The sequence below is a fragment of the Miniopterus natalensis genome, chromosome 11, assembly GCF_054644295.1.
Source record: "Miniopterus natalensis isolate mMinNat1 chromosome 11, mMinNat1.hap1, whole genome shotgun sequence".
In the NCBI taxonomy this organism is placed as follows: Eukaryota; Metazoa; Chordata; class Mammalia; order Chiroptera; family Miniopteridae; genus Miniopterus; species Miniopterus natalensis.
Window position 1 is genome coordinate 72970060 of NC_142091.1, and position 27866 is coordinate 72997925.

Genomic DNA, 27866 nt, shown 5'->3' on the forward strand with positions numbered 1-27866 from the left:
TCATGGGGGGTGGTCAACCAATCGATGTGTCTCTCTCACATCAATGTTTCTCTCTCTCTCTTTCCCCCTCCCTTCCACTCTCTCCAAGCAATGGAAAAAATATCCCCAGGTGAGGATTAAAAATAAAAAGAAAGAAAGGCTGTTAACAAGATACCCCTCCTTCAGGCACCATGTGGCCTGGTCCAATATTACATTTAGGACCTCATGACCCAGCAGAACCAAAGTCTATCTATAGTCAATCAATCAATCAATCAATCAGTTATATTCTGTTCACATGTTGGAACACGGGGCAGCAGTGAACGAACGTGAATAAACTGTGGACTCCAGCAACCAGATGGACAGCCAGACACAGAAGCAAGATTCATTTATATAATAAACAACAACCCCGGGCAAAATAAACACATGGCGTTTGGGGCTGCATACGGATGGTCAACCGCAGAGAAAGTCAAGGGAGTGTTACCACAAAGGTCAGCGTTGTGCTTACCTGGGCGGGGTCACCTGGAGGGACACATCTGCCGGGACTCACTTCAGAGTTCCCCAAGTAGACACGGTACATTGATGTCGTACGCGCACATGGCAGCTGGATGTCCCACCGGGAACCCCACTCTGTGCGAGGTGAGCGCTGAGCCCCTGGGACCCGCCTCTGCGTGGCGCTGGCAGCCCCGGGGCGGCCGGGAGGGGCCGGGGCTGCGGGGGGCGGGGCCGGGGTGGAGCGGGCGGGCGGCCCCGCAGCTCCCGCGGCGTCGGCCTGGGGCGCCCCCTGGTGGTGGTCTGGGCCGGAAGGCTTGCTGAAGAGCAGGCTTCCCTGGTGCCCGCTCCCTTGCCCTCTCTGCACCTTCGTCCCCGTCGTTCCTCCGTCCTCCAGCGCTCCCGACACCTTCCTGGGCCTCACCTCAGCAGAAGCTGCACTCGGACTCGCCTCTGGGGGAATTTGCCCCTTCAGGGCCGCCCAGTTCTGACCTCGCCTTCCCCTAATCCTTCCCTTGCGGCTGGAACTCCGTGCATTTGCGCAGGCCCTCGACCTCGCGTCCTACCTGCCCGCACCGCACTGACGGCTCTGGGCACCTGATGCCCACCTCGCTCCAGGCGCGTCATTCATGCGGTCTTTCAGCGTGCATTTCATCTAGGTATGTGTTTATTTTCTAACACTGCCCTCCTCTCTTTGCCCCTGCAGCCCTAACACACTAGTGTCCAACGCCTTTTAATAGGCCCCTCTCTTTGAAATACCTGGAGTCTCCTAAGTCATTATAAATAGGTAGCATTGCCAGGCTGGTGTGGCTCAGTGGTTGAGCGTCAACCCATGAACCTGGAGGTCATGGTTTGATTCCGAGTCAGGGCACATGCCCGGGTTGCGGGCTCCATCCCTAGTAGGGGGTGTGCAGGAGGCAGCCGATGGATGACTCTCATCATTGATGTTTTTCTCTCTCTCTCTCCCTCTTCCTTCCTCTCTCTGAAATCAACAAAAATGTATTTTTTAAAAATAGGTAGCATTATTGGATAAACAGTGTTGGGAAAATTGATAACTGTTGTGTAAACTATAGGGAGATCTCAACATCATGCCACATAATAAATAAGCAATAATATCAATTTCCTTACTCTATTCCAGTTGGTCCTGTTTTAAGGGCTCTTTTATCAGTTCCTGCATCCAAGAAAGAGACATGGGCTCACCATATCCTCCTCTTAACCCTCTCGTCATATCCAACCACCCAGCTTTCTTCTCCTCTAACCCTTACAATTGCTCTTGCCTTGACATCTCTTCAACAGCCTTAATGAGTTTCAGTCTGTGAAAACAGTGCTCTCACTAGCCTTACTCTCCCACTCTCCATCTCCAGATTTGCCCCATTGAGTGTTATCTGGCTACTCTTCTGCTGAGACTTTCCAGGGATTCTCTGCTGCCTAAAGAACAAGTACGGATTCTGGAACCTCAGATGGAAAGCCCCCCAATACAGTTCATGCCCCTCTCTCCCAAATGAGAAAGGAAATAGGGTGTATGTCCCATAAATTACTCAACACCCCGCAGGCCCAAGGCGGGCTCTGCCATTCAAACGCATTGATATTCCTGCGCAAAATGTATAGAGATGTATGTAAGAAGAGTGTACATTGATGCTCTTCGGGTGAGGTTGAGTGTGCATTTATTAAGCACCTACTCTGTGCCAGTCTCTGAGGCTACAGGAAACAAAAAGTCAGTGGCTGCTGCTCCCAGGGGTTCACAGGCGGGGGGGGGGGGGGGAACAGCCAGGTGTTGGTGGTGGGATCTCTAAGGGAGACCGCTGAGCATCATGGGAGCCAGTGAGTGGAGGCTGGATGCAGTCGAGGGAGGTATGCACAGGCCAGGGGCCTGCTGGGGAAAGGCCGCAGGTCAGGAAATCAAAGAGCCAGTCAGAGGGACCTGGGCTGGCCTTGCTCACGAGTGGAGCAGGGTCTCTGAGAGCTGTCAGAGGCTCTGCAGAGGCAATGGAGGAGGAAACCCAGGGTGTATCTTGAAATGCCCCCCCAGGAGGAGTGAGTCATGGACTTTATCCTAATGGAGTTTGGGACCAATGGGAGGGTGAGATAAACACACAGAGGCTCTCAAGAAATAAGATAAGGGGCTGGTGGGCGAGGCCCACAGAGTTGTTGCGTTGAGGCCAGGAGCTGATCCAGCAGAGTCATGGGGCGGGGGGCATCTCAGCTGAGGAGATGGGGACCCAGGGATCCAGAGCTGAGAGGGCAGTGTGAGCAAAGCAGTCCGGGGGAAGGGACAGTGACAGTGATATAGAGACCAGAGCAGGGGGTGAGAGGCGTGTCAGCTTCAGAGTCCTCAGAAGGAAAAGGTCTGACTGTGTGACTTTAGCAAGCTGCTCACCCTCTCTGAGCCTGTGTCCTCATCTCCCAACCAGGTTCCCTAGAGTTACCTTGCAAGGTGGCTGAGCTGATTCCCGGTGATTGATGTGTGCCAGCGCCCAGCCCACAGAAAGGGCTCAAGAACCATTTCCTGTGATTAAGCAATTTGGGCTTTAGTCCTAGGTCTGTTTTTCCAATTTTTACCAGCAGAAATCTTTGTGGTCAAATGAAAATTTCCCCAGAATCCACTGTATAAAAGCCAGGTAGGAGAGAGGCTATTGTGGGAAGCTGGAGAGGGGGTGGGGCCACAGTCTCCCCCATTCGGCTCGCAGCTGTGCAGGAGGATGAGACTGGCAAGAGAGAGGAGGGGGGTGAGCAGAGGGGAAGGTTGGCACAGGGTCCCTGTCTTGGGGGGCTCTAGCACAGACTGGGGCCAGAGCCTTTGGCCCACCCCAGCCACACTGGATGTCGGTGGTCCTTCCTCAGGATGCAAGATGGAAGCTCAGGATCTGTTCAAACATTTATTGAGCACACACCTAGGCTCGGCCTGGGCCGGGGGCTGAGCTCACAGGTGGTGGAGAGGACAGAAACCTTGGGAGAGTGTAGTACTCAGGGGCAGCACTGGCTGCTGGGGGTGCCGGGCAGGTATTTAGGATCAGTGGGCTTCAAGAAGGCTTCCTGGAGGCAGCAAATGCTTAGGCAGAGCTTGGAATGGTTAGTAAGAGTGAACCTGGCAAAACGGCTGGGAAGGGTATTTCAGGCAGAGGGAACAGCATGGGCAAAACACAGAGGCATGCCATGTCGCAGCAGTCAGTACAGGTGGGGCCCAAAGCAGTTCAGGCTCAGAGGGGCAGTGGAAAGGTGGGAGTGAGACAGGAGGGCATTGGGCCTTGAGTGCTGCGCTGGGGTAGCAACTCTTCACTGCCCACTGGACACCTCCAGCCCCGGGCCTGCCCCACAGGTCCTGGCAGCTGGCATTGAGGCGAACATACCTGTGACCTATGGAATTGGCAGCCAGAGGGGAGACGAGAGCACTGGCTGTCAATTCATAGGTCAGAGCCCTGTGCACTCGGTCTCAGCAGCCTACTGACAGCCTATTACCCTTCGCCATCCTGGGCCTGAGGGCACAGCCATGGAGGTCCCTACTGGTCTGCTGGTCTCCACCTCCACGGGGACTGGCCCCCACCCCAGATAACAGCAGCCCCACTGGAACTAGTGGGCACTTCCACATGGAGTTGCTGTTACAGGGGGTGGGAGCCACTTGGAGGCATCTCCTCTTGGGCAGAGGTCTGAAGAGTACCCCGCACCCACGTAGCTGGGCCCCTGGGTCCTCATGGCCTGGGTCCATGGTCTTTTTATTGAGACTCCTTATCACCCAGGGCCCACTCCTCTGGGCGAAGTCCAGTCTCAACCCCAGATCTGCCCATAAAGCCGGGAGTGGCTGATTTACAGCTCAGAGGCAGCCTTTGCCCGCTCTGACACCCACACCCACTGTCCCCAAGTTCCCGGTTTCCTCCTTTCTTTCCCAACCAGAGCTGGGCCCCAGTTCCAGGTTTGGCTGCTGCTGCCTCCCTCCGCTGCCCTTTGCCCACCCTTTCCACCTCAACCACAGGGCAGAGGGACATCGAGGGACGGCTGGGCCTCCGTTGTCTCCAGGGACCTCCAAATGCCCAGATTCCTTAGGATGGCCCTGTAGGAACTGGACATGAGAAGGGCAGGGGTGAAGGGGAAGTAGAGAAAGTGGGCGAGTGAGGCAGAGAGGCCAAAAGAGAAACAGATGAGACAGGCGGAGAACGGACAGCGAGGGTGAGGTGGAGGGAGAGGGGACAGACAGGGCACTTGAAAAGGTGCCGATCCACAAACCTGCAGACACAATGGTAAGAACAGGGCTGCAAGCAGTCACCCATCTGGAAGACACTTAGCACCTTGGTGGCCTGGGAGCTGGGTGACCTTGAACATGTGGCTTAACCTCTCTGAGCACTGCCGGTTCCTCATATGCACTTTAGGGCCTGTGAGGCTGTCCTGCACACTGGCCTAGACTGGTGGGAAGACCCTCCCTTTAACCTTTGGGTCTGTCCCTGCTGTAGGGAGGGGAAGGAGCTGCTGGCTGGGGTCCCTGAGCTAGCCCCTGGCCCCCAGGCCCTGGCCTCCGGGGAGGACAACTTTTTGCTGCAAAGTGTTTTCTCATCCCCCCTGACTAGCTCTGGCCCAAGAGGCTTCAGTGACAGGTTCCTGCCAAGGGGATATTTCAGAGACCCCAAGACTTCCAGAGAGGAAGAGCTGGGACTCTGAGCTTTTAGAGTGGGCTTGGGCCATCCCTCCCTTTCCCTGTAGTGGAAACTGGCCCAGAGAGGCAAAGGAGGCTGCCCAAGGTCAGAGCCAGACCTCGAGGCCTGTCCTGCCCGGCACCCTCCCTGGCATGGTGTCCTCCCAGGATGCAGTCAAGTGGGATCGGGGGTCCCCAGGCAGGAATCCTCTGCCTAGGACAGGCCTGTGAATAAACATACAGGCCTGTGTGGGAGCTAGTAACCTCCCTCCCCTACAAGCCCGCAGGCCCTCCTGAGGATGCAGGGGCAAGACCCAAGTGCCCAACCTGGTGGAGACAGTGGCCACACAGGGATGCCAATGCCACAGCCCATGAGTCCCGCTACCTCATCCCACAGGTGGAAGCTGAGGCCCAAGGATGGAAGGAGCTTGGTGAGATCACCCAGCCGTGATCCTCAGAAGGGCTAGGGAGCCTGCAGAGATTGCTGGGTTTAGAGTGCCCTCGGGCAGAGGGGCTGCAGGGGTCTAACCGCCTGGGAAGGCTCTTACCTGGGTGCCTGGCTGGCCCTTGGGGTGTAAGGAGGAAGTGGGGACGCCCTGGGCCCAGCGCCTGCCTTTTGAGCCGTTGGCCCAACCCTGTGGCCGTTAATGATTATCCTGCTGCCTGTCAATACGGATCACAAGTGCAGTTCGAAGGGCAGGAAACCCTGGACTGTGCCCGGGCAGGGGGGCAGCTCCATGAAGTATGGGGCCAGGCCCATCTGCCCTTCTAGTGGCATCAGACCCCAGCTGTCCACACCCCATCGCCCTCCTGGCCCCCTTCCCTCCAGCTCGGCCTACTGCCCCAGGTATCCATGCACAGCAAGGACCCCGCGTCCACCAGAACAAAATCTCTGCCCTGTTCACTTCTCATGTCTCCCTCACTGAGAAAGGGACACTAGGGACACAAAGGGGAGCTGAGGGAATATTTGCTAACCACAGAGGGGTCTACAGTTGGCCCCAGCAATATGAAGGTTCTCTGAATCTGTGCCTCAGTTTCCCCATAGGCCCACCTACCTCAGTGTAGTGCTACTGGGGAGTGGGGCAGGGTGGGGCAATCTGAGCAGCTCCTTCCTTATTCTCAAGAAACAAAGTATGTGTATGTGTGTAGGGGTGTGGACAATGGTTATTTACCTGACCCCATGAAAAATTTCCATGCAGAAGCCACTGGCAGGACCCCTTCCAGCCAGTGCTACCCCCAGTGCCCCTCTACCCCTGGTGTCATTAAGCTGGGACCCCAAGACAGAGGCTCCAGTCACCTGAAGAGCCTTCTGCTAGGGATGGTGAGAGCAGCCTCCAGAGGGCTCGGCCTTCCAGGAAGGGCCTTGACTGACCCCCCCAGTCCTCAAAGCTGGGCAGGGATTATCAGGAAGGACCTGCGACTCAGAGACCAAAGGCATAGCAGCCTCAGGTCACACAGGGTCTGAGCCTCAGCCCACGCCCTGCCCTCTGCTCTGTCCAGAATCCTCCCAGTGGTCCCCTCACACCCGGCCCCAGGTAAGGCTAGACCCTGGACTCTTGCATGGACAGAGCCAAGAAAGTAGTCTGGGCCAGGTGGCTTCCAGGGCCATTACTCCCCTTCCCGTCACTCAGCTCCTGCCGCATCAGAGCTGGGCCAGGGTGGTGGCCCACTGGGAGGGTAGCGAGGAGCCCAGGGAACCAGAGGGAAAGTGCAGGGATGGGCAGGTGGCTGGGTTAGAGGTTAGGGCGGGGACCCTGTCCCACTGGGTGGGGGTGGTAGGGTGCGGCAAACCCTGGTGGTGACATGGGAGTGCTGGGTGCAGAGGTGGAAACCTGGGTGCCAGCCAAGGTCAAGGCTGAGGCTAGAGCGGTGCAGGTACACAGGATGAGGGGCTGGCGGTGGGCACAGTTTATTCTACTTCATGCAGACACTGACCCGCACGCTCAGGAGCTTAAAAATAATACATTGAACCACACAGTGTCTCTCCCCACAACTTCCTCGGAAATAGAAAGACACTTGGCTGAGTGGGGTCAGGGTCCGAGGGTCCAAAAGCCTCTGTCCTGGGACAAGGCAGCAGTGTGGGTCCAGGTGGTAGTGGGGGCAGTGTTCTTTCTCCCCAGAGAAAAAGTGCAGAGACAGAGCCAAGGGCCAAGGCCCCAGGCAGGGAGGCCCCACTCTCAGCGATTGGCAGCAGGTAGGCCAGGGCCAGGGTCCTTCCCTGTCCTTCCTGAGGGCCCGGCCCGCCAGGCTGTGGACGACAGCTCTTGGGGGGCGTGGGAGCTGAGGTGCCGCTGCGCCTGGCTGGGCGTGGTAGGCAAGCCACTCCCTGGAGTCCTGGGCACCTGGTCTCAGTCCTGGGCCTCATCTGAACGCCACTTGAGAGTGTGGTCCTTGTGTGCATCCGGGAGGATCTGGTTGCGCATTCCCCCGAGAAGGTTGGATGTGGCCTCTGTGGCCAGGATGAGGGGCTTCACCACTGTTGGGGGCAGCTGGCGGATCACGCCCCCGACAGCACCTGTCAGCCCCTTCTGCTCATGACCCCGAGTCGCCACATCACAGAAGGTCTGAGCTGTATCCAGGAGGCCCTGTGGAGGTGGGAGGTCAGTGCAGGGGTCTAGTTGGAGAGCGGGTGTGGGAAGATGGGGAGGGCTGGGCCTTATTACCTCTCGAACGGTGTCATAGGCCTTGGCCACGCCCTCCCGGAGGTCAGCTGGTTGCTGGCCCTTGCGCCTTCGCACAGAGCGCTTGTCCTGCAGGGAGCGGGCTACAGGTGCCGCCGGGGACAGAATATCATACACCGTCTCGGCCGTGGCCTGGGGGAGCACAGGGACACCGATGAAGAGAGGTGACCCGGGCAGACATGATGAACCCCTAGGCCCTAGTCCAGGGAGCCCACCGCTGCCTCTCCTCCACCCCTGTGCTTTACTGAGCTGCTATAGGGGTCCTGCCAAAGCTCCCACCAGCCATGTCAGGAGGCTTCAAGTGGACTGCATGCCTCCTCAGGAGCTGCTCCTAATGTCCTGTGGACCCACACCCCTCCTGATGATCACCACACCCCTGCACCCCACCATGTCTGTGGGGTACCCCAAATGCAGCTTGCCTGAGCCAGATGCACTGCCTAGCCTCGCCAGTTCTACAGAGCGGCCCTGCAGAGGCCAGGGGTTCCCCCTCGCTCACCTCCATGGACCAGTGAGTCCATTCCTGAGTCCAGCCTGCCTTTTGTGTTCTTATCTCTACTCCCATGTCTTTCACCCAGCATCACTCCTTCCTACCCAACTTCCTTGACTGATGGTGCCACACTCCAGCTAATGCCCTGGAGTGGGCCCTCCGATGCTAGCTTGTCCCTCCAGCTGCCTCTCTAGAGACCTGCCCCCTGCCCTCATGGGGCTGGATTGCAGGGCCCAGAAAGCACCATGATCCCTATGCATCTGTGCGCTCACTCCCACCTGCTATGACTGTCTACAAATCCCTGCCCATCCCAGCCCCCAGCCCACAGCACTCACTGAACTGAGCTACACCTGCCCACAGGATAACTCCCTGGGATCCACCAGCGCCTAGCAAGGTGCAGGGCCTGGATGAACCAAGGCCAGTGTTGGCCTTATTTTTCTGTCTGTAAAGAGAGCCCCCTTCAAGACTTGACGATGACTAGAGACCCAGTAGGCTCTTAAGCCTGGGGGGCACTCACCCTACTGCATGGGCCACAGTGGGCCTAGAGAGACCTGGCTGTGGGCCCCAGCCAGTTACTTGGCCTCTCCCTCTCCATGACTTCACCACTGTTGGGGGCAGCTGGCAGATCACGCCCCCCACAGCACCTGTCAGCCCCTTCTGCTCATGACCCCGAGTCGCCACATCACATTTTTCCTCAAAAAATGTTTTGTACACCCAGACTACCCACCGTCAGTAGAGCTTTGGGGACCAAGCTGGACGCCATGGCAGACCCTCCCTGCCCTGTATAGGTAGGAGCTGCTCACCTGGATGGCCTGCACCAGCCGGTTGCTGAGTTCCAGGGCAGCAGAAGCCGTAGACGAGCCAAAGGAGGCAGCCCCCCGTTGCAGCCCCCGCATGAGGCGCCCATCCTTCCTGTACTGCTCGATGGGCAGCCACAGCAGGTCCCGGAACCCTTGGACTGGGGAACGGGGTTGTCAGAGGTGCCCGAGGCTACAATGCTCCTACTTTAGGACCTCTCCTACATATTCCCAATGGCAACTTCTAGGATGCCCAAGAGTACAAGCAGTTTCAAGAGTCCCCAGAGCCAGACACTTACAGAGCTGGACAACTGAGTGCATCGGGCCTACCCCCCGCAGCAGGCCAGGCAGCTGGTTCTTGCGGATGTCCTGCAGCCACTCATTGAGAGCATAGCCCAGCACCTTGTCCACGCCTAGGAGTCTGGGAAGGAGAGGAGAGGAGGGCAAGGTGGAGCAGAAGCACACACTGAGGGGTCACAGGGCCAGGAGGACCCAAGGCACCTCAACACTCCCCATGGTGCCGCCCAGCCCCATGTGGGGGGATGACTGCACGTATTTCACAGAGGGGAAAATGAGGCCCCAGAGGGTTGATGTCTTGGCCAAGGCCACACAGCCAGTCAGGAACAGAGCAAAGGGAATATGGGGACCCTGGAGAGAGGTTGGGGTGCTGGAGTGTGGAGGCCTCACCCGTGCCGGCAACACAGTCGCTTTAACTTCAGCTCAGAGCAGTTGAGCTGGGCCAGGCCAATGAGGAGGCCAGTGAAAGTGCCCTGGGGAGGGAGAAGGGGTTCGGGTTTACACCCACAGGAGGCCAACTCAGCTGCAATGGAACCTGGACGCAAGTCCTGGCCTCCTGGTCCCCAAAGGCCAGGTCACACCTGAACAGAACCAGGACCCCAGAGGGTCCAGCCCACTCAGCCATCCCACCTAATGGCCCCACTTACCACTTGATCCATGGTGACGTGCTTGCCGTGGTAATCCAGCCAGATGGGCACCTCAGATGTGAATCGAAACTCCCTGGGGATGAGGAGAGAGGGTCCTTTAGTCACTGACCTGGCGTTGTGCAGCCCGACCCAGGGCCCCCAGCCCATGGCCCTACCTGAAGTAGATGGGCTGCTGCTCAGAGGAGCCCTGCCCACCCTCTGCGGCCTCCTGGATGCTGGTTGTCTCTACATCCTCAGGCTGCCCTTCTTGGGGGCTGCTCTGCTGGACTCGGGTCTCAGGGTGAGCTAGAGATTAGACAGAGTAGGGATGGGCCCACGGGTGGCTGGGAAGCAGGAAGCCATGACCCTCCCCTACCAGGTCTAGTTTCTCACCCTCAGCAGAGGCCTCTGCAGGGACCATGGGGTTGATGCCGGCAGCCAGGCTGCTGAAGTAATCTCTGAGGAAGAGCAGAGCGTCCTGTGGGGCGAGAATGTGGGCACAGGTTGGGCTCAGAGGCTTGGCAGCAGTGGGGCTCACGCCAGACCTGCCCCCACCCAGTCCACTCACCTGGTCCACATTGAGTCGCAGGGGCATCAGTGAGACCCGGAGACAACACTCAGGTCCGCCCAGGTTGGTCGCGGGGGCCACGTGCAATGCTTTGATGGTGAGCTGGGGACAGAGGGTGAGCTCTGGATGCCTGCTGGGCCTCAGGCCCCCGGTCCTGGCTCACCGCTGCTTGCCAGTCAGTCTGGGTCCACACAGGCTGTTCCTTCAGCTAAGCTGGCCCGAGCCCCACCACCTTCCCAGGCTCGCAAACAACCCAGGTGCGGGTGTGCAGCCCCATTCCCTGCCCAGGACCACGGGGCTGCCCACAGTACCATGTTGGAGTGGGTGCGCCGCGGCATCCGCTCGCTTGTGTACAGGTACAGGAACTTGTTGATTTTGGAGGAGGGGAGCCGGTCACGGACCTCGAGCTCCTGTACAATGAACACCTGGCGGGACAGTGGCTGCTCCTCCAGTTCCTTGCCTGGGGCTGCAGAGTCTGCAGCTGGTTCCACTGGGTACACCTCATGCTGGAAGCTCACCTGTGAGATGGATGGAGGCCTGAGCCAGGTGAGCAGGGCCCAGACAGGGACAGAGGGGTTCACCACAGGCCCCTCCTCTCCCAGCCACTCTTCCTGCACGCAACCCCATCTCAGATCCATGCCTCCCTGCTGCCTGGACTCCTTTATGTGGCCATTCCACAGGTATTTCAAACCCACAATGAACTCTTGACCGCCTTTCCTGAATCTATGTCTCTATTCCCACCTGTCTCGTTACCCTAAGCATCAACCTTCGCTCTCCAACCTCTCTATCACCAGGGACATCGGCTTTACATCCACAAAATGTCTGTAAAATCCATTCCACAAAGTAAGTTTCCATGGAGTCCTGGCTGAGTGGCAGGGATGGATGGCCTGCCACTGTCCCCCACCCCCCTACCCCAGCTGGCCCCTTGCACCCCAAGCCTCCAGCTCACCTTGCTGAGCTGGATCTCCATGAGGACCTGGTGCTGCCTCCCGCTGCCCCCCTGCATGCGCCAGGAGTTCTGGGGCCGGTTGGGGCCAGAGCTGTGAGAAGGGGAGCCCCTGGGACCCGTGAGGCCAACTCTTGCCCTGGGAGGAGGGACAAGGGACAAGCTGACTCAGGGAAACACCCTTTCCTCACCCCCTCCTCTCAGAGTAGGCCTTTCAGCCTGTGGTGGGAGACCTTCTCCTGGGAGGTGGATGGAATAAGGAAAGGGGAAGAGCTGAGGCCAGGGAGGTAAGGATATGGCTCCAGGTTACCAGCTACTGAAGGCCAGGGCTGGATCCCAGCCCAAACCCCATCTCCTGGGTGGGCGAGCCCCGCTGTCATAGCTGCCACCTTCACTCTCTCCTTACCTGTGGCTGGGGTGAGGGCCAAAGTCTCGACCCCCATAGAGGTGCCAGACAAGGGAGACTTCACGCAGCACCACACGGGTGCTGGGCACTGGGAAGTGGGCAGGCGCCCGCAGCAGGTCTGTTCTGCCCAGCGGCCGTGAGAAGTGCCCGTCCTGCACAATGATGGGGCCTGGATGCAGCTGTGTCACCACGGGTTCCCCGTCTCGGGGCTGCAGGGAGGAAGCCAAGTGAATACATGTGGCACAGATGCTTTTCCCAGTCCAGGCCACCCTCCACCCATTTCTCCCGCCTTTACAATTCCCTCCCAATTTTTGACAAAGCTGGCCCTCCTGGGTCACTGTTCCCACAGCCTGTGTTTGAATATTCTGTCTAGGGTGGGGCCGAATGCCCCTTGCTCCTGCCAGCCTTGTCTCCCTGGGTCTTGCTTGCATATGGCATTCCCACTGGTGCTTGGGGGCCAGGTCAGCACCCGTGCAGCAAATGGTTCTCCTCACTGTTCCACTAACCACCTGCCCTCGTCCTCCCTACTCTGATGTTCCAGGCCCTCTGCCCAGGACGCCATGCCTTCTCTTCCTCTGAAATCTACTACCTCCTTCAAAACCCAGGCTCAGGGCTGCTCCCAGAAAGAACCCCCCCAGCAACACCTGCCCGGGGGTACCTACCACCTTCTGCCTCTCCCATGGCTTAATCTCTAGAAGGGCAGGGGACTGAGCCACCCTCTCCCACCACTTCCTGCCCCTGCCAGTCTGCCCGCCACACACCGGGATGCCCAGGCCAGGAGCGTCAAGGATGCAGAACTCATCACTGTCCAGAGTGTCTCCATCCCATTCCTTTTCCTTTTCATCTCCCTTGGCCTCTGAGCAGGACCCGCAACTGCCAGCAGGGACCCCAGCAGGCAGCGAGGGAGGTTGCTGCGCCCCACTCCGTTCACCTGGGAATAGGTAGACGGACACGGGCGAGGCCTGAGGGAGAGTGCCACCTGTAGGAGAGAGGCTGGTTTTGGGGGGATGCTTGACGTGGGTGCTGATTGTGTCCGCTGGCCCCAAAGCCCCCCCACCCCACCTGAAGACTGGGCCAGCTCCCGCAGGCTGCGCTCGGTGTCCAGGAGGGCGTCAGTCAGGTCCCGCTGGTTGATGAGGGCTGTCTCCACTGTGGGGCATGAGGGCAGGGAGGCGGGGCTCTCGGAGAGCTGGGCCAGGCAGGGGAGGAGGGGTGAATGAGTGCCAGGAGGGAGGGGCAGGCCCAGGGATCCCCCATGGCAGGGCAGGGGGCCAGGCAGAGCTCTGGCAGCCTGGATGGCCAGGCCTCACCTGTACCTTCTGGCCGGCGATCTCAGTGGGGCTGGGGGGCCGGGGTGGGGGGTGCAGGTCGCCCGCACTCATTACGTACTGCAGCAGGTTGACCAGCAGAGCGCAGGAGTCGGCGCAGGTGTGCATGTGCACCACGTTGTTGGAGCAGCGCAGCTCGAACAGGGGCTGGCTCTGTGCGGATGGGGCAGGGGGGCCATCAGCCCAGGCTCTGTCCTCTCCATACACAGATAGGACAGGCTAGGTCTTCCCTGGGGTGGTCAACCTGCCCAATAACCCCACTGAATGGATGAGCAAGCAGGCGGAGCCCAGAGAACGGAAGGGGCTTGGACCCAGGCTGCCCAAGAAGCCGAGTGCCACCCCGAGGGAAAGGCTACATGAGATAAACACCCTCTCCTTTGCCCCTGACCCCAGCCAGCCAGGCAAGGCCTACTATCTCCATTTTACAGAGGAGGAAACTGACTTCCAGGCTCTGCTTTTGCCCTGGCTGCTGCTGCCCTCTAGTGGCAGGACTCACACTGAGGGACACCCACTATGGGCCCGGCCCTTCCCAGGAGGGCCAATACCACAGCCCAGCATTGGAAGGGCCAGCAGTGATTGTGACCTGAGCCTGGCCCAGGGAGCAGAAGCAGAGAGAGATGGTATGTGGGCGAAGGGTGACCCCCTTGAAGGCACCCTGGGCCCCTGTACTGCTCTGGCTCCAGGGATTCTGGGAAACAGCCGCACTCACCAGTTTGCCCTCAGTGCTCCCCTTCCAGGTTTTGATCACCAGCTCCAGGAGGTCAACATCCAAGACACAGACATAATCTGAAGCAGAGGACAGGAGACATTCCTATTGCTTCCTCACACCCAGCCCCTGACCCGCCACCAGAGGGAGAATTGGGGATTTGTCTGGGTGCAGCCCTTGTGCTGTGTACATATGTCGGTGCTAAAAACCTGGCCATCAGTGGGGGAGGACACTGGCTGCTCTGTGTGGGCCCGGGACCATGGTCCCTCAGAGGGGAGGGAGCCCAGTCCAACCCTGCCCACCTCGCCGCAGATCCAGGGTCTCCACCTCACACTTGTCAGAAAGGTACAAAGCTGAGTCGTCGAGGATGAACCTGGTGGGAACAGGGCTGAGAAGGGTCTGGAGCCGCTCCAGGCAGCTCCACGGCAGCCAGCAGGGGCAGGGCACCCAGAGACAGGCAGAGGGACACCCATAGCAGGTCCCAAGCTCATAAGAATGAGGGCTGGGCCCTCCGGCCTCAGTGCTGTCTGTGCCATGGGGAGGCCAGGCCTGGTCTCCGTGGCCCAGGCCGATTTGTCCCTCTCCAAGTACCTCCAGCTCTGCCGCCTCATCCAGGCCTCGCAGCAACCCTGGGAAGGGAGGGTCCTACTCCCCTCCCGCCGCCATTATTCTCTTAAAACAAGTCCTTATTTCTTTTCTTTCTTTTTATTAAGAGATAGCAAAAGTTTATTGAAGGAGAGGAGAGACAAAAGCCCCCGCCGCAGTGAGAGGGGTCCCAAACAGGTAGCCCCCTTATTTCTTAAGGGGAGAGACCAAGAGGATCTCTCATGCTGCCATTCCTCTGATATATAATTTTTAAATTTTATTTAATTTTGTTTTATACAAGCCCTTAGTTTAATGTCAACACAACACAAGCTCCTTTAAAATATTTTAAAATATAGCAACAGAAAAGATGCGATCCCTAATTCCTAATCCCAAATTCTGATACACACTTTCTACCAAGCCACACAGAGAGGTATAAGGACCTCCTCATAAATCTGTTTTAAACATATGTAGTTTTATATCTTACTTTTACACTGTACCATGGCATTTCCCCATATGTTTCAATGTTATTCTTTGACTTGACTTGAAAGGTTGGATGGGTCACAGTACTGACTCAGGTTATAATTTGGCAGCATTTGGACTGTAAGTTCTGATTGTTTTCAATTGTACTATAGAGGCATTATATTCCACCTGTTTTATCCTTACATCCCAGGACAAGCACCAGAAGTGAAATCATTAGGACAGAAAGTGCGAACACCAGTAAGGTTTGGGTTTGGAGGTCCTACTGCTCTCCAGGAAGGTGGACCCAATTCTGATGGAAGGATCATCACCAGAAAGTACAGAAAGGCTGAGAGTGGCCTGAGGACACACAGCAGGTAGGCAGCACCCTGGGGGAGTGGCAGCTGTAGCCCAGCTTGGGAGGGAGGGGGCTGTATACCTGAGCAGGAAAGTGGAAGTGTCCATGATGATGTTACTGGAGAGGGTGAAGGTCTCGGCGGTGACAAGGACACGCACAGGAAGATAGAGGGGCCTGGGGTGACAATGAAGCTGGGGCAGGCTCCTTATACACACGTGAGAGTCTGCCCCCGGCCCCTGGCACCCAGCCCGCCCAGCCTGGGTACCTGTAGTCCACAGCGCAGGAGAATAGGTGTGTGTGGAGGACGGTAATAACCGTTGGGGGCAGGTAGCCGAGCACTGGGTCATCCAGCACATCTAAGAACTCCAACAGCTTTGGGGACCAAAGTGGGAGAGGTGGTGAGGTTAGGGTGGCCTCATCCTTCCTCTAATCCCCCAGCGCAGCCCAGCCCAGCCCATGCCCATGGCACTGGCCTCCTCCCAGCCTAGAGAACTGTCTGCCCATGCCACCCTTGCTCACCTGGGAGTGCCAGCTCTGTTCTGGTAGGGTTATGTAATGGCGTAGGGTGGCTTTGTGCAGCCGCAGTGTCACCAGGAACTCCTGGGGGTGGGACACGGTCAGTGAGCAGGAAGCCCAGCCCTCCATGTACCAGGTGGGTGGGCAGAAGCAGGCGTGGCTGTACCTTGATGTTCTTGTGGGGGTCCAGGTGGATGCGCACAGCAGCGGACAGCATGTGGGGATCCCGGCCAGGGCCCTTTCGGCCTGCGGCTCCCTGCTTGGTCACCCCTTCCTCTGATGGGTAGATGGTTGCGACCAGCTGGGCCGGAGGAGCAAAGCTGGGCAGCTCCAGGTGACTGGGCAGCAGGTAGTCATCCACAGTCGCTGGGGAGGCATCAGGTGAGCCCCCTGCCAAGCCTGCTGATCGCCCACTTCACCCAGGCCCCACATCTGTCCTGAAAGCCCTTGCCCATTGGACCCTAGAGACCCCTTGACAACTGGCCCACAGCCCTCACCTTGGTGGTAGAGCGTTGCCTTTTCAGCCTCCAGGCAGAAGTAGCCGAGCCCTGGCTGGCCTCGGTACTGGGAGACACTGAAGATGGTACCTTGTTCCACGTCCAGCACCAGCTCCCCATGCACGGCCTCCAGCTGCCTCCCACCCTCATCCTGCAGACAGAGCATGTGGCCTGGCCTCACCCGCAGCATGAGCAGTGCCCACGCCCTCAGGGGCAAGGGGGACTCCTGGAGCCCCGGCCTAACTAGGATCAGCTCCAGCATCTACCCAGGCTCCGATGGAGGCCCAGGGCAGCACTTGTCTCTTTTGCCAGAGGGGAGGAATCGCCCCTGACCAGTTTGCCTCCCAGCATGAGATGGTGCCCTTTCGGACTCTTGTATACAGCAGGTGCTAATAAGTGGCTGACAGGGTACAATGGGATGGGTGTGGTGTCAGGGGAGTGCTAGTGGCTGGACAGGCCCCACTCAGCCCCCACTGGGGCCCATTTCCCACATCCCCAACTTGGCGCTGCTCACACCTGTCTTGGTCTCCTGCCAGTGGGAGCTCTGAAGTCAGGGGCTCACCTCCCCGGGGCTGCCCTCACCTTGGTCTCACAGAGGGCGGTGATCCGGCCCTTTAGCACCGTCACCAGCGTAGAGAACGTACTCTGGGAGCGAGGGCTCGGGGTCTCGGGGGCGGCCTGGGGGGCACCTGATGCCCCCACTGAGAAGAAGTGGGCATCCTCGTCGTCCGAGTCTGAGTCTGGGGTAAGATCAAGGAGCCGAGTGGGAAGGAGACCTGGAAGGGCTGCCCTAGCCCTGCCCGGCTCTGGGGGCCCCAGGACCCCACCAGGTGCCCCTCCTACCCAGCTTGAAGGCTGACTTGCACATCTTGAAGTTGTCATGCCAGAAGCCTGAGGGGCCCGGGAAGCCAGGAGGGTGAGCGGCAGAGGCAGGGGTGGGAGCAGGAAGCAGGTCTGCGGGCTCCCACATGAGCAGGTCGTTGTTGATCCTGAGACAGGCAGATAGATGGCGGCAGTAAGGGAGGCCCAGCCCGACTCCCTGCCACCCCCCATCTCCACCCCACCCCCCATCCGCATCGCCACCTGTTGTAGAGGCTCTCATAGACCTCCTTGCTGGGCAGGAAGACGTGGGCGCTGGGCAGGACCACTTCCAGGCTGCAGCGTGACAGCGCCAGGGCCCGGCTTTGGAAGGTCCTCATCTCTTCAGGGTCTCCAGGAATCACCATCTATATGGGGGAGCGGGGAAAGGCAGCTGAGAAATGCTGGAGCCTACGGTTGGCTGGGGAATCAGACCCAGGTCTTCATCCTAACCTTCTATCATTCATTCATTCTTTTTTAAATTTAATTTTTTCCCATTGCTTTTCAGAGAGAGTGGAGAGAAGAAGGGGGAGAGAGAGAACATCAATGTGAGAGGCACATGGACTGGTTGCCTCCCACACACGCCCTGACTGGGACAACTGGGTCGGGAGCAAACCTGCAACCCTTCAGTGCACGGGCTGACGCTTTAACCACTGAACAACACCAGCCAGGGCTTAATTTTATTTTTTTATCTGATCCTCACCCAAGGATATGTTTATTGATTTGAGAGAGAGAGGGGGAGGGAGAGAGAGAGAAAAAAAAAAACACATGGATGTGAGAAACATCGATCAGCTAGCTGCCTTGTCCCAATTGGGATATCAAACACCAAAGCCTAGGTATGTGCCCTGACTGGGGAACAAACACACAACCTTTTATTGTACAGGACAATGTTCCAACCAACTGAGCCACATTGGCCAGGGCCATTCATTTATTCTTACGGAGTCATCCATATGAGCCCTTCTCTGCTAGGATGACAGCCATCTCGTGCCAAGCACTGACCACATGCCAACCTTGCTCTGCGGGCTTCACACATGTTAATTCCTTTATCCACAGGACAGGCCTGAGAGGGGTCACTGTGCCCACTTTCCAAGGAAACTCATCTGTATGTAAGTCTCCAAGAGGTGAGGCATCAGGCTGAGATGACATGGCCACTGGGTAGCAGAGCCTGGATTCAAACCCGGATGTTTTGGCCCAGAGGTCAGGCCTTTAACTGCCTCTCACTCAACGCTCATCACCTTCAGAGAAGAGGACCCTAAAGGACACTGCCAATGATGGGACAGGGTCCCGCTCTTCCCCACAGGCCTGCCCTCCCCAGTGCCATCACTTCCAGGCCCCACGGCTTCCAACTCCCCATTGACATGAGATGATGGAAGAGACAGAATTCTCACAGGTGCTGGGTCACATCACTGGGTACCCCAAGTAGTCTCTCCTCTGGCCCACAGACACCACATGGCTTCCACAAGACCCAGGCGCCCCAGGCCTCACCTCTTCCGTCTCGTACATGGTCCTCTTGGAAGAGAAGGGTGAGGGCTCAGGCGCCCGCAGCTCACATGGGCTCTCAACAGACAGCTCCAGCTCCTCCCCCTTCTCTGGGGCCACGTCCCACTGTGTGCTGCTGATCCTGGGGTTCAGGGTCACCACTACCCTGCCAGGGCAATAGGCCTGTCACTGGTCTGCAGGGCGTCCCCAGCCCCTGATCCCAAGAGGCCTCCCACCCCCTCAGTAGCAAAGCCCTCCTCTCCTGTTTCCACTTCCCGAGCCCCCACTTACTGGGGCAGGAAGTATTTGTGACCAGGGCCCTTGGGATCCAGGGCTTTGGAGACTCGCAGGCAGGGGACAGGTGGCTTCTCTCCATCTTCATAGGTGGCTGGAGGGAATGGGGAAAAATAGGGGGAGTGTCACTGCTGCTTTCCCCCCATTTCCTCCCCAAGGCCAGGTGGAGTCAGTGGTGACTGTCCTGTACTGTTTGCAGACCTGTGCCTTTCTCATGCCCAGGTCTGCAGCAGCCCAAGGTGAAAGGGTCCACTCTGTCTGCTATGCAGAGCAGGCATGGACAGGCAATACTGGTGCCCCACAGAGCTGGTGAGGCCTGGGCCCAGGTCTGTTCTCCCATCACCCAGCCTCTTCAGTAGCCCTAAGCCCATCTCTCCCAGAGGCCCGAGCCCCTGTCCCACATGCTGTCTCCCAGGGGCTCTCACCATGTAGGTCGGAGCAGGTAAGTTCCAGGCGGGTGGGGGCTGGGGGGCCAGGCCCACTACTCAACTCTGACCGGAACTGGGGCTCACTCAGCTCCAACCGCAGCTGCTCGGCCCGAACGGCCTGGCCCGCCCAGGGATCACGCTCAGGCCGCAGGTCGGCAATGGGGAAGTGCAGCCGAAGTGTGGCCCGGGGTGCTGATAGCTGCACCACTGTCTCCTGTTGGGCAGCTGGCGGGGGCTCTGTCTGTGAGAAGGTATAGGAATCACAGCTGCCATCGGGGCCCCCACCACTGTGAGCGCAAGCCAGAAGACCTGTGCTCCACTCCCAGCCCCAGCTAGGCATCTTACCAGCAGGCCGGTAGATGGCTCGGGAGAGGTTATGGTGGCCAGGTGCAGCAGGGCAGCGAGCCGGTCCAGGGCCCCCAGCTCCAGGTCTGCCTGGAAGTCGGCCAGGTCCAGGGCCACCTCTGAGTGGCAATGGCAGGCAGCTGTGCGCCGGGATCGGCTCTGAAGTTGAGGGTGTTCAGGTCAGCAAGGGCTGTGGGGTAGGTGAGGGCAGGATGGGAAGGGGCCCCCTTGAGCAAAAACAGAACACAGAACCCTCCCAGGTTCTCATGAGAAGAGCTTGGGCAGGGGAACCAGGAGGGAACAGGAGACCCTCACCACCCTGCCTCAGGCAGATGACCGTGCTTGTTTAATAAAGCCATCCAATACTCGCCACTCCCAGGGGACTGCCATGATGAGCCAGGGGAGGGGCGACCGGGCTAAGAGAACAGCATGTACAAGTCCAGATGTATTCAAGGGTCCCCGGATGGGGAGGCATGCTCTGCTTGGAACACAGGCTAGGGGGACAGTGGGTGGGAGCAGGTACCAGGGGAGGCTGGGGTTGGGGCTGTGATGTCAATGCCCCATAGGAAACAGCCAAGGGCCTTTAGGCCTGGAGGTGGTGGGTTACCTTGGGCACACGGCGCAGGGTCTGTGTGTGGTGCAGGTGGGCGCAGGGCTGAGCTGAGGCCCGGGAGTCCTGGCTGCTGGGGAAGCTCAGGATCTGGGGTGGGACATGGGAGGTAAGAGGTTCAGGCCAAGCCCTCACATCCACCACGACCAACAGGCCCTGACCACACACACTTGCCTTTGGCCCTCACCTCCATGTACTCAGGCTCTGAAGAGCCCCTGGGCCATAGACACTCTAGCACCTCAAGCTGCCCGAAGTGCACGTCTGTGCTGGTGGTGCGGCGGCCCCTGCCTGTCTGCAGTTCCCAGGACAGCTGCACAGCTGTTCCTGTTAGCCTGAAGGGAGGAAGCTGGGCATCAGATAGAGGGATTACGGGGCTCAGGGAATCTCTCCTCAGGCCCCTGCCTTGGGCTTATACCGGACATGGCTACAGGGACAGGCCCTCTGGAAGCGCGGTCGGAGATGGTGGAAGTCACGGGAGCCGAAGGGCCCATCCTTGGCAGCATCAAACTCGGCAAAAAAATGGGTGGTGAAGTCAGGTGGTCCAGAAGACGGGGCGGATGTCTCAAGCAAGGTCAGGGTCATGCCCCCCAAGGTCATCTTCAGTAGTGAGTCAGGGCGCATGGTGTCCGGATGAGGCGTAAGGGCCGTCTTGCCTGAGGGGACAGAGGCTTCACCAGGGGCTCCCCAGAGCTCATGGGCACCCCAGGCTGGAGGCTGTGAGAAGTCCTGGCCCAGCTGGACTGTGGCTCTGGTAGGAGGCTTGGCCAGGCAGGGGTGACATGAAGCTTTGTTATGCCAGGAACTGAGCTCAGGCTCAATTCAACCCTCTCTAGGGAACTGGAAGGACCTGAGGTAATAAAGCACTCAGCCCAGTACCTGACACAAGCTCTTGATAAACATCGGCTAAAACACACAGCCCAGCAAGGTCAGGTCTAATGTCCCCATTTGATGAAAGGGGAAACCAAGTCTTGGGGAGTTGAAGTGCTTACCCAAGATCACTGACTCTAAAACCCAGGCTTTGTACATTGCATCGCCAGCCTCCCCAGGGAACCAAGTCACCCATGGTGGGCCTCTAGGCATTGCCAGAGGCCTCCTGCTACTCATGACATCACACCAGCACCAAGGCTTCTTCCAGTTCTTCCTGCCCCTGGAGCACTCACCAGCTGGGTGGCCCTGGGCAGAGAGCCGGCGAGGGGTCATGTCACTGTGCACAGAGGAGCCCAGGTCTACATCGGCGAGGGAGAGCTCAGAGACGGCTGAGGCCACACTGCTCGTGAGGCCCGCCATGGAGAAGAAGAGGTCTGTGGGCCAGGCAAGGGGGTCAGGCACAGCAGGCTTGGCCCCCTGACTGCTGCACTAGCCACCCCACCAACCACTGGGTCTGGCCCCACACCCACCACTGTTGTCCAGGTTGACAAGGGGGTTGGTTAGGGGGTCTGGGCTGAGGGGCTCAGCCACAGCCCCTGCCTGCAGCTGCTGGTTCAGGTCCTGCTCAATTAGCCACAGGTCTTCAGTGCCCAGTGGGCGGCTCTTGTTCAGCTTGTCAACTAGGGCCTTGGGGTCTACAGGGGAGGAAACTTGTGTCAGTCCAGCCTGCCTGGCACCTCTCCAGCCATCCAACCCCCTGGACTGCCCAGAGGCCTCACCTGCAAGACTCATGGCACTGAACAGTTCCTGAAGCTGCTGGAGTTGCTGTGGAGTCAGGAGCAGATGCAAGAAGCCCAGCTGTCCGGCCACCTCCAGCTGGGGGCAGAGGGGGCAACCATGGAGCCTATGCCTGCCACCCAAGCCCCTGAGAACCACTACTACCTGCCCTCACCCTAAGGAGCTAGGATGCCAGTTGTCAGGCTAAGCTCGCTCACCAACTAGCTGTGTGACCCTGGCCACAACCTGACCTCTCCGAGCCTCAGTTTCTCTAGTTGCCAAGAAGGCAGTAACTTCCCCCACTCAATGACCCCGCTTTGTTCGGGGGAAGATAAAAACTGCTGAGGATTCTGAGGGAGTGGAGCGCGCTCCCTCTTCCCCACAGGCCCACGCACTCACCTTGGGGCCTGGGAAGGCCTCATTCTGCTTCAGTTTCACGGTCAGCTCCACGTACCCTGAGCAGCTGCCGATCTGCATGGGGGGATCTGGGGATTCTTCCTGGGAGGCAAGAGGTTATAAGAGGGGAGTGGTCGAGAAGATGACATCAGAGCTGGTCAGAAGGGATGGAGGGGAAGAAGGGTCAAGGGACAGACAGGGCAGGGATTGGAAAAAGAAAGAGACTGTGGAGTCAGAATTGGCCCACCTGTCGGGGAAGCTCCTCGAAATGCAGGCGGACTCCGACCAGCTGCAGCAGCTTGTGCAGGAAAGCAGGAGGCTGGTGAACATCCACGGGGGGCGCCTGGCTTGGGTCCCGCACTGCCTCGTCACAGTATTCTAGTCTGGGGAGTGGAGGGTCAGCCTTTGCCCTGGTCACCCCAGGTGTGCAGCCCCTCTGCCTGCACAGTATTCTGTTCTAGGGGTCTCGGGTCATGGAGCTGCCCCATCACAGTCAGGCCATCCTGGACCTCCATGGCCAGTCCTGGCTTCTCAGACCCTCAGCATGCAACCTGATCTTTGCACCCCCCCACCACTCTGTGCCTGCACCACCTGGCCCCTGGACACCACTGCAGCCCACCTCCCCATTGCTGTGGCCACTGCCCAGGCCTACCCAGACTTGCTCTGCCACTTCCCAGGAGCATAGGCTGGGGGCGGGGCCAGGGCCAGGGTCACTTGATAGCCCCTCACATCCCCTTCCCTCATGCCAGTCCACCCAGCCAGGCCTGCCCCTACCTCTGCACATGGACTTCCACTGCCACACCATGCTCCCCATCACCCGGCGAGTGCTCCACCCTCACGACAGTGTCCAGGAAGGTCACCTTGATCCTTCGCAGCACTGAAGGGTGAGAAGAATGTCTCAGATCAGGTAGAGCTGTAAAGGGCAGGCAGAGTTTCCCCATTGGTGTAGCAGGGTGGCCTGGAAGGGCCTGCTTACCAGTCTCGATGGTCTGGGCGAACATCTCCAGGCCTTCCAGGGGTTGTGGTGGCTCAGAGGGCTCAGGCAGCCCATCTCGCAGGCACTCCTGAGCCAGCTGCAGGCTCGTGGTCATGCATGAGGCCCAGCTCTGTGAGTCAGCAGGCCCCGGTCCTGCGAGTAGGCCCAGTCAGCTCCTGAGTGCCCAGGCCCACTCCCACCACTGCCCCAGCCTTATCCTGCCCTCACCTGGGCCCTGGCGGGGCTGCAGGGTGAGCTGGAGGCCTGACACGAGAACAGTGCAGTGGTCTGTGAGCAGCGCGGCCCAGGGCACGGCCACCTCGATGGAGCCCACAAAGCCTTCTACCAGCTCCAATGGCGATTCCATGGACTCCAGCACCTCGTTCACAGACTGCAAGCAGAGAGGGGACAAAGCTGGCTCAGGAGAACCCCAAAGCTGGCTGTGTCCGTGGCTGCTGTGTCCCGTCTGTCTGCTCTACCTTGGAGAGCACCTTCACTCTCTGGGATCCTCCACATGCTACCTACAACTACAAGGTCCTACCTTTGCTCATGTTAATCCTTACTTTTGGCTGGGCCACATCACCCAAATGTGCCCAATCTTTCAAGCCAGAGGAGGAAGACCTGAAGGATGAAGAGAAAACCAGGTGTACAAGATAGGTGGCATGTTCCAGGCTTGGGAACAGCACATTCAAAGGCCCGGCAAGAGGGTGCAACAGCACCCCACATTCACTCTGGTCAAGCAGAGTTCATGGGGAGTGCCCAGGAGAGGCAGGCAGGGACCTGACCTGAGCCAAGGGGATGCCCCCCAACTCCAAACGGTATAGCTGTACATCTCTCTGAGGCACAGGTTGAGCACCCCCCACCTGCCTTTACAGATGGGGGAAGAGTACCCCCACCAGCCTAGGAGCTCCTCAAGGGTAGGAACCCACCTGCTTTCTCCATGTGACCCAGACAGGGCCTCAGTAAACACTTGTTGCATCCATGAGTAAACAAACTAGGCCTACAGAGATCAAGTCCAAACTCCTCATGCAAGATCCAGAGATGGGGAAACTGAAGCCTAGAAAAAAGACTATTCTAGTCACCCAATGTACTGGGACCCCTGCCTCTCCTCATCCCATCTCAGGGTCCCCAGGCACTCAGCTTCTTCTGGGATCTTCAAGGTAGGGGCTGCAGGCAGAGCAGCTGGGAGGAGGGACTGGCTATTGAAAAAGCACCAGTAGCCCGGCCACTGTGGCTTAGTGGTTGAGCATCGACCCATGGACCTGGAGGTCAAGGCTGGATTCAGGTCAGGACACATGACCGGGTTGTAGGCCCAATCCCCAGTAGGGGGTGTGCAGGGGGCACTCAATTGATGATTCTCTCTCATCATTGATGTTTCTATCCCTCTCTCCCTCTCCTTTCCTCTCTCTCTGAAATCAATAAAAACATATTTTTTTAAATGTTAAAAAAGTAAAACAAACCAACATGGTAAAAAAAAAAAAAAGGAAAGGAAACGAAAGGGGAAAAAAAGGAAAAAAGAAAAGGAAGAGAAGAGGAGAAAAGAAAAGAAAGAAAAGAAAGAAAAGAAAAGAAAAAAGAAAAGAAAAGAAAAGAAAAGAAAAGAAAAGAAAAGAAAAGAAAAGAAAAGAAAAGAAAAGAAAAGAAAAGAAAAGAAAGAAAAGAAAAAAGAAAAAAGAACCTGCATTCCACCAGGGCATAACTAGCTAGGCACCAATTCAATCCCAACAGGGCTCAGTAGGGGAGTGTTTCCTGGGACTAGAAGTAGGAAGAGGCAGCTGAGAGGTCTGAAAAGGCTTCCTGCACTGAGATTTGAGGAGGTCAAAAGACTACTGGGAAGTGCCCCCGACTCTAGGCTCAGGGGACTTCTTTTACCCCACATTTGCTCAGGAAGACCTGGCCTACCTCTAAAGCCCAACTCTTCCTGCCCAGATTGCACTGTGCCCAGCCAGAAAACTGAGAAACCCCCACCCCCATGCCCATGCAGTGCCAGCCCTGGGCTGGTGCCTCTAATTGGTGGCTCCTTTGCAACTTTCCAGGTCAGCTGAGCTGTGAGTCACCGCCCCCAGACTCAGGACTGACCCAGACCTTACTTCTCTCTGCCTCCCCAGCATCTCCCCTGCCTCCAACCAGCCTGGGACCAGACCTCTCCACCCTTCCCTGGGGGCTTCCCTCCGGGTGGGGATGCTAATTCCCAATCCCCTCCCCAAACACCCACTTGGTCCATTCCACTCTCCCCAAAGCAGGAAGTAGGCAGCAAGAGCAGCAGCAGCATTCACACGAGGTGTTGATCAACACAGGCGCTGACGCGGCTGTTGACATCCACATCCGGAGGCGAACCCCACCCACTGGGCCCACGATTGTAGGGTCAGGAGGTTAGGGTACCTTTGCCACAGGTGTCCTCAGCTGGTAATGGACCCCTACCAGCCTTCCCAGTCCAGCTACATGGCCGCAACTCTCTCAGTACCCTGGCCTGGTCCTACTGGAACCCCCTAGTTCCTCCGCTCCGCTCCCTCCTCACCCTCTCCTTAAGTTCCTCGGCACCACGCTCCTCAAATCAGGCCCCAAATCAATGTGCTTATTCTGGCGTCCTCCAGACCAGTGACATCCCTCTCCCTCGCCTCAGTTTCTCCTCCCGTGAAGTGGACGCAAGGAACCCCTTCCCGCCCAGGTTCTTGCTCTGGAGGCGATCAGTCGGGTCCCTCTGACGCCTGAAAAGGGCCGGACTTCCACGACCTCAGCACTCCCGGTACCTGGTCCCCCGGCTGCGGCCCCGTGCCCTCCGCCCTCTTTCCGGGCTCGGGCCTGGTTCCTCACCCAGATCTCCAGGTGGATATCCCGCAGGGCAACGCTGCCCTTGTACAAATCGAGGCTGAGCTGGTCCAGGCTGAGGTGCTCCTGGAAGAAGTGACCCAAGTAGTGGTGCAGCAAGTAGCGGCAGACCCGCTCTTTTACACAGTTCGACCATGGCCACAGCCATCGTGACATCTCGGAGACCGCCGAACCCGGGCTGCCTCCGCTCGCCGCCCGCCGGCGATACCAGTCCGGCTGCGCGGCTCACGAGAGCCTCGGGTTCGCCCCGCCGCTTCTCGCAGCGCCAGGCCGCGCCCCGGGGCGCTCAGCCACGCCCCCCACGCTCACTACAATTGGTCATTGCAAAGGGCGAGGCCTACTGATTGGCTGAGGGGGCGGAGCCTTTAGGCGCCAAAAAGGTCCTGGGCTCTGCGTGATATAGTGCTCCCAATCTTGATTTACGCTTGCGTATAAATTCTGTGTTGGAGAACCTTAACCTCCCTTAACAGACTCTGGGAAGATTTGTTGGTGCCAGCCCCGCTAGGGAATGCGCATGCGCTGACTAGTCCAATTACTTGAAGTTGTTGGGAACGTTTTAAAGGGACAGCGTCTAATAAAACTTTGTAGAAAGCTTCTCAGAGAAATCAAGTCGGTATGAGAGCCGCAACACCTGTAGAAACAATAAACATTTGCACCTTACAAAACGCTTTACCATCGTTTATCTCTTTCAACCCTAATAACCTTCTAAAGTAGAGATTATAGTCACCATTTTAAAGATAAGAAAATAAATTTATAAAGGTTGCTGTGAGTACATCACAAAGATCTTTTTAAAAAATTTACCTTTTTTGTGCAAAGTATTGCAGATGTCCCCCTTTTTTTCCCCATTGACCCCTTCTACCCCCCACCCACCCACACCCGAGGCCTTCACCACACTATTATCTGTGTCCATGGGTTATGCATATATGCATATACATTCTTTGGTTAATCTATTCCCACCCACACCCACCAAGGTCTTTTTCCGCTCCTCGCATGGAAAGCTTGGCAGGAGATGTACTCACCTTTCCTTCTCTCTTCAGTTGGTCAGAACTCCCCCCCCCTCTCTGGAATAATAATAGTTTTTTTTCAATATTTCTAATCCTAAAATTTATAAAGAATGGTTTCTCTATCCCTCAAGTAGGGGTCTATTGTTTTTGCACAGTTGGTGAGCTAAGAATAGTTTTTACATTTTTAAATAGTTGGAAAAAATCAAAAGAAGAATAAGATTTCATGATATGCAGAAATCATATGAAATTCACATGCCAATGTCCATAAATAAAGTTTAGTGGGCCCTGGCCAAGTAGCTCAGTTGGTTAGAGCATTGTCTGGATAAGCGAAGATTCCAGGTTTGACCTCCTGTCAGGGCACAAATAAGAAATAACCAATAAATGCATAAACAAGTGGAACAACAAGTCAATGTTTCTCTCTCTCTCTCTCAAAATCAATAAAAAAAATTTTTTAATTTATTTAAAAAAAAGTTTTAGTGGAACACAGCCATGCTTATTGACTAAGTACTGTCTAAGGTTGCTTTCTTGGTACAGCAGCAGAGTTGAGTACCTGAGAAAGACACCTGCAAAGCCTGAAATATTTATTTTCTGGCCTTTTACAGAAAAAGTTTGCAGATTCTTCGCCTGTCCAGTGTGGCTCAGTGGTTGAGCGTTGACCCA

At 57.5% G+C, this 27866-nt stretch overlaps 1 protein-coding gene and 1 long non-coding RNA gene across 2 annotated transcripts; one reads left to right on the forward strand and one right to left on the reverse strand.

Annotated features, from left to right (window-relative positions):
• Positions 1-899: 899 nt before the first annotated feature.
• Positions 900-19681, forward strand: LOC107533648 (uncharacterized). The gene is made up of 3 exons (XR_001602881.2): positions 900-1127; positions 15187-15349; positions 18255-19681. It is a non-coding gene; the product is annotated as an uncharacterized LOC107533648 (long non-coding RNA).
• On the reverse strand, positions 6983-26448 carry ATG2A (autophagy related 2A). Its single transcript, XM_016208432.2, has 41 exons — positions 26188-26448; positions 23602-23764; positions 23374-23526; positions 23172-23274; positions 22645-22780; positions 22401-22499; positions 22004-22100; positions 21755-21919; positions 21518-21658; positions 20773-21010; positions 20545-20689; positions 20355-20447; positions 19748-19906; positions 19400-19643; positions 18972-19068; positions 18687-18846; positions 17427-17569; positions 17187-17332; positions 16926-17083; positions 16344-16494; positions 16013-16212; positions 15850-15930; positions 15596-15702; positions 15412-15504; positions 14234-14304; positions 13935-14011; positions 13208-13378; positions 12960-13086; positions 12659-12876; positions 11898-12106; positions 11495-11630; positions 10857-11063; positions 10546-10647; positions 10371-10455; positions 10154-10283; positions 9999-10071; positions 9742-9824; positions 9354-9475; positions 9061-9215; positions 7753-7902; positions 6983-7674 (listed from the first exon to the last, which is right to left on the reverse strand). Exons 1-41 carry the CDS (start codon positions 26356-26358, stop codon positions 7438-7440), a joined length of 5796 nt encoding a protein of 1931 aa, XP_016063918.2. The 5' UTR covers positions 26359-26448; the 3' UTR covers positions 6983-7437.
• Positions 26449-27866: the final 1418 nt, after the last annotated feature.

What these genes read in the sequence shown, in the direction of transcription:
- ATG2A (XM_016208432.2), bottom strand. Translation starts at nt 26,358, where the DNA reads ATGTCACGATGGCTGTGGCCATGGTCGAACTGTGTAAAAGAGCGGGTC. An exon ending in CCCTGCGCCGTGTGCCCAAG is followed by an intron (nt 19,907 to 20,354) that starts GTAACCCACCAC and finishes CCTCAACTTCAG; the next exon opens with AGCCGATCCCGGCGCACAGC. An exon ending in CGACTGTGTTGCCGGCACGG is followed by an intron (nt 9,476 to 9,741) that starts GTGAGGCCTCCA and finishes TCTCCTTCCCAG; the next exon opens with ACTCCTAGGCGTGGACAAGG.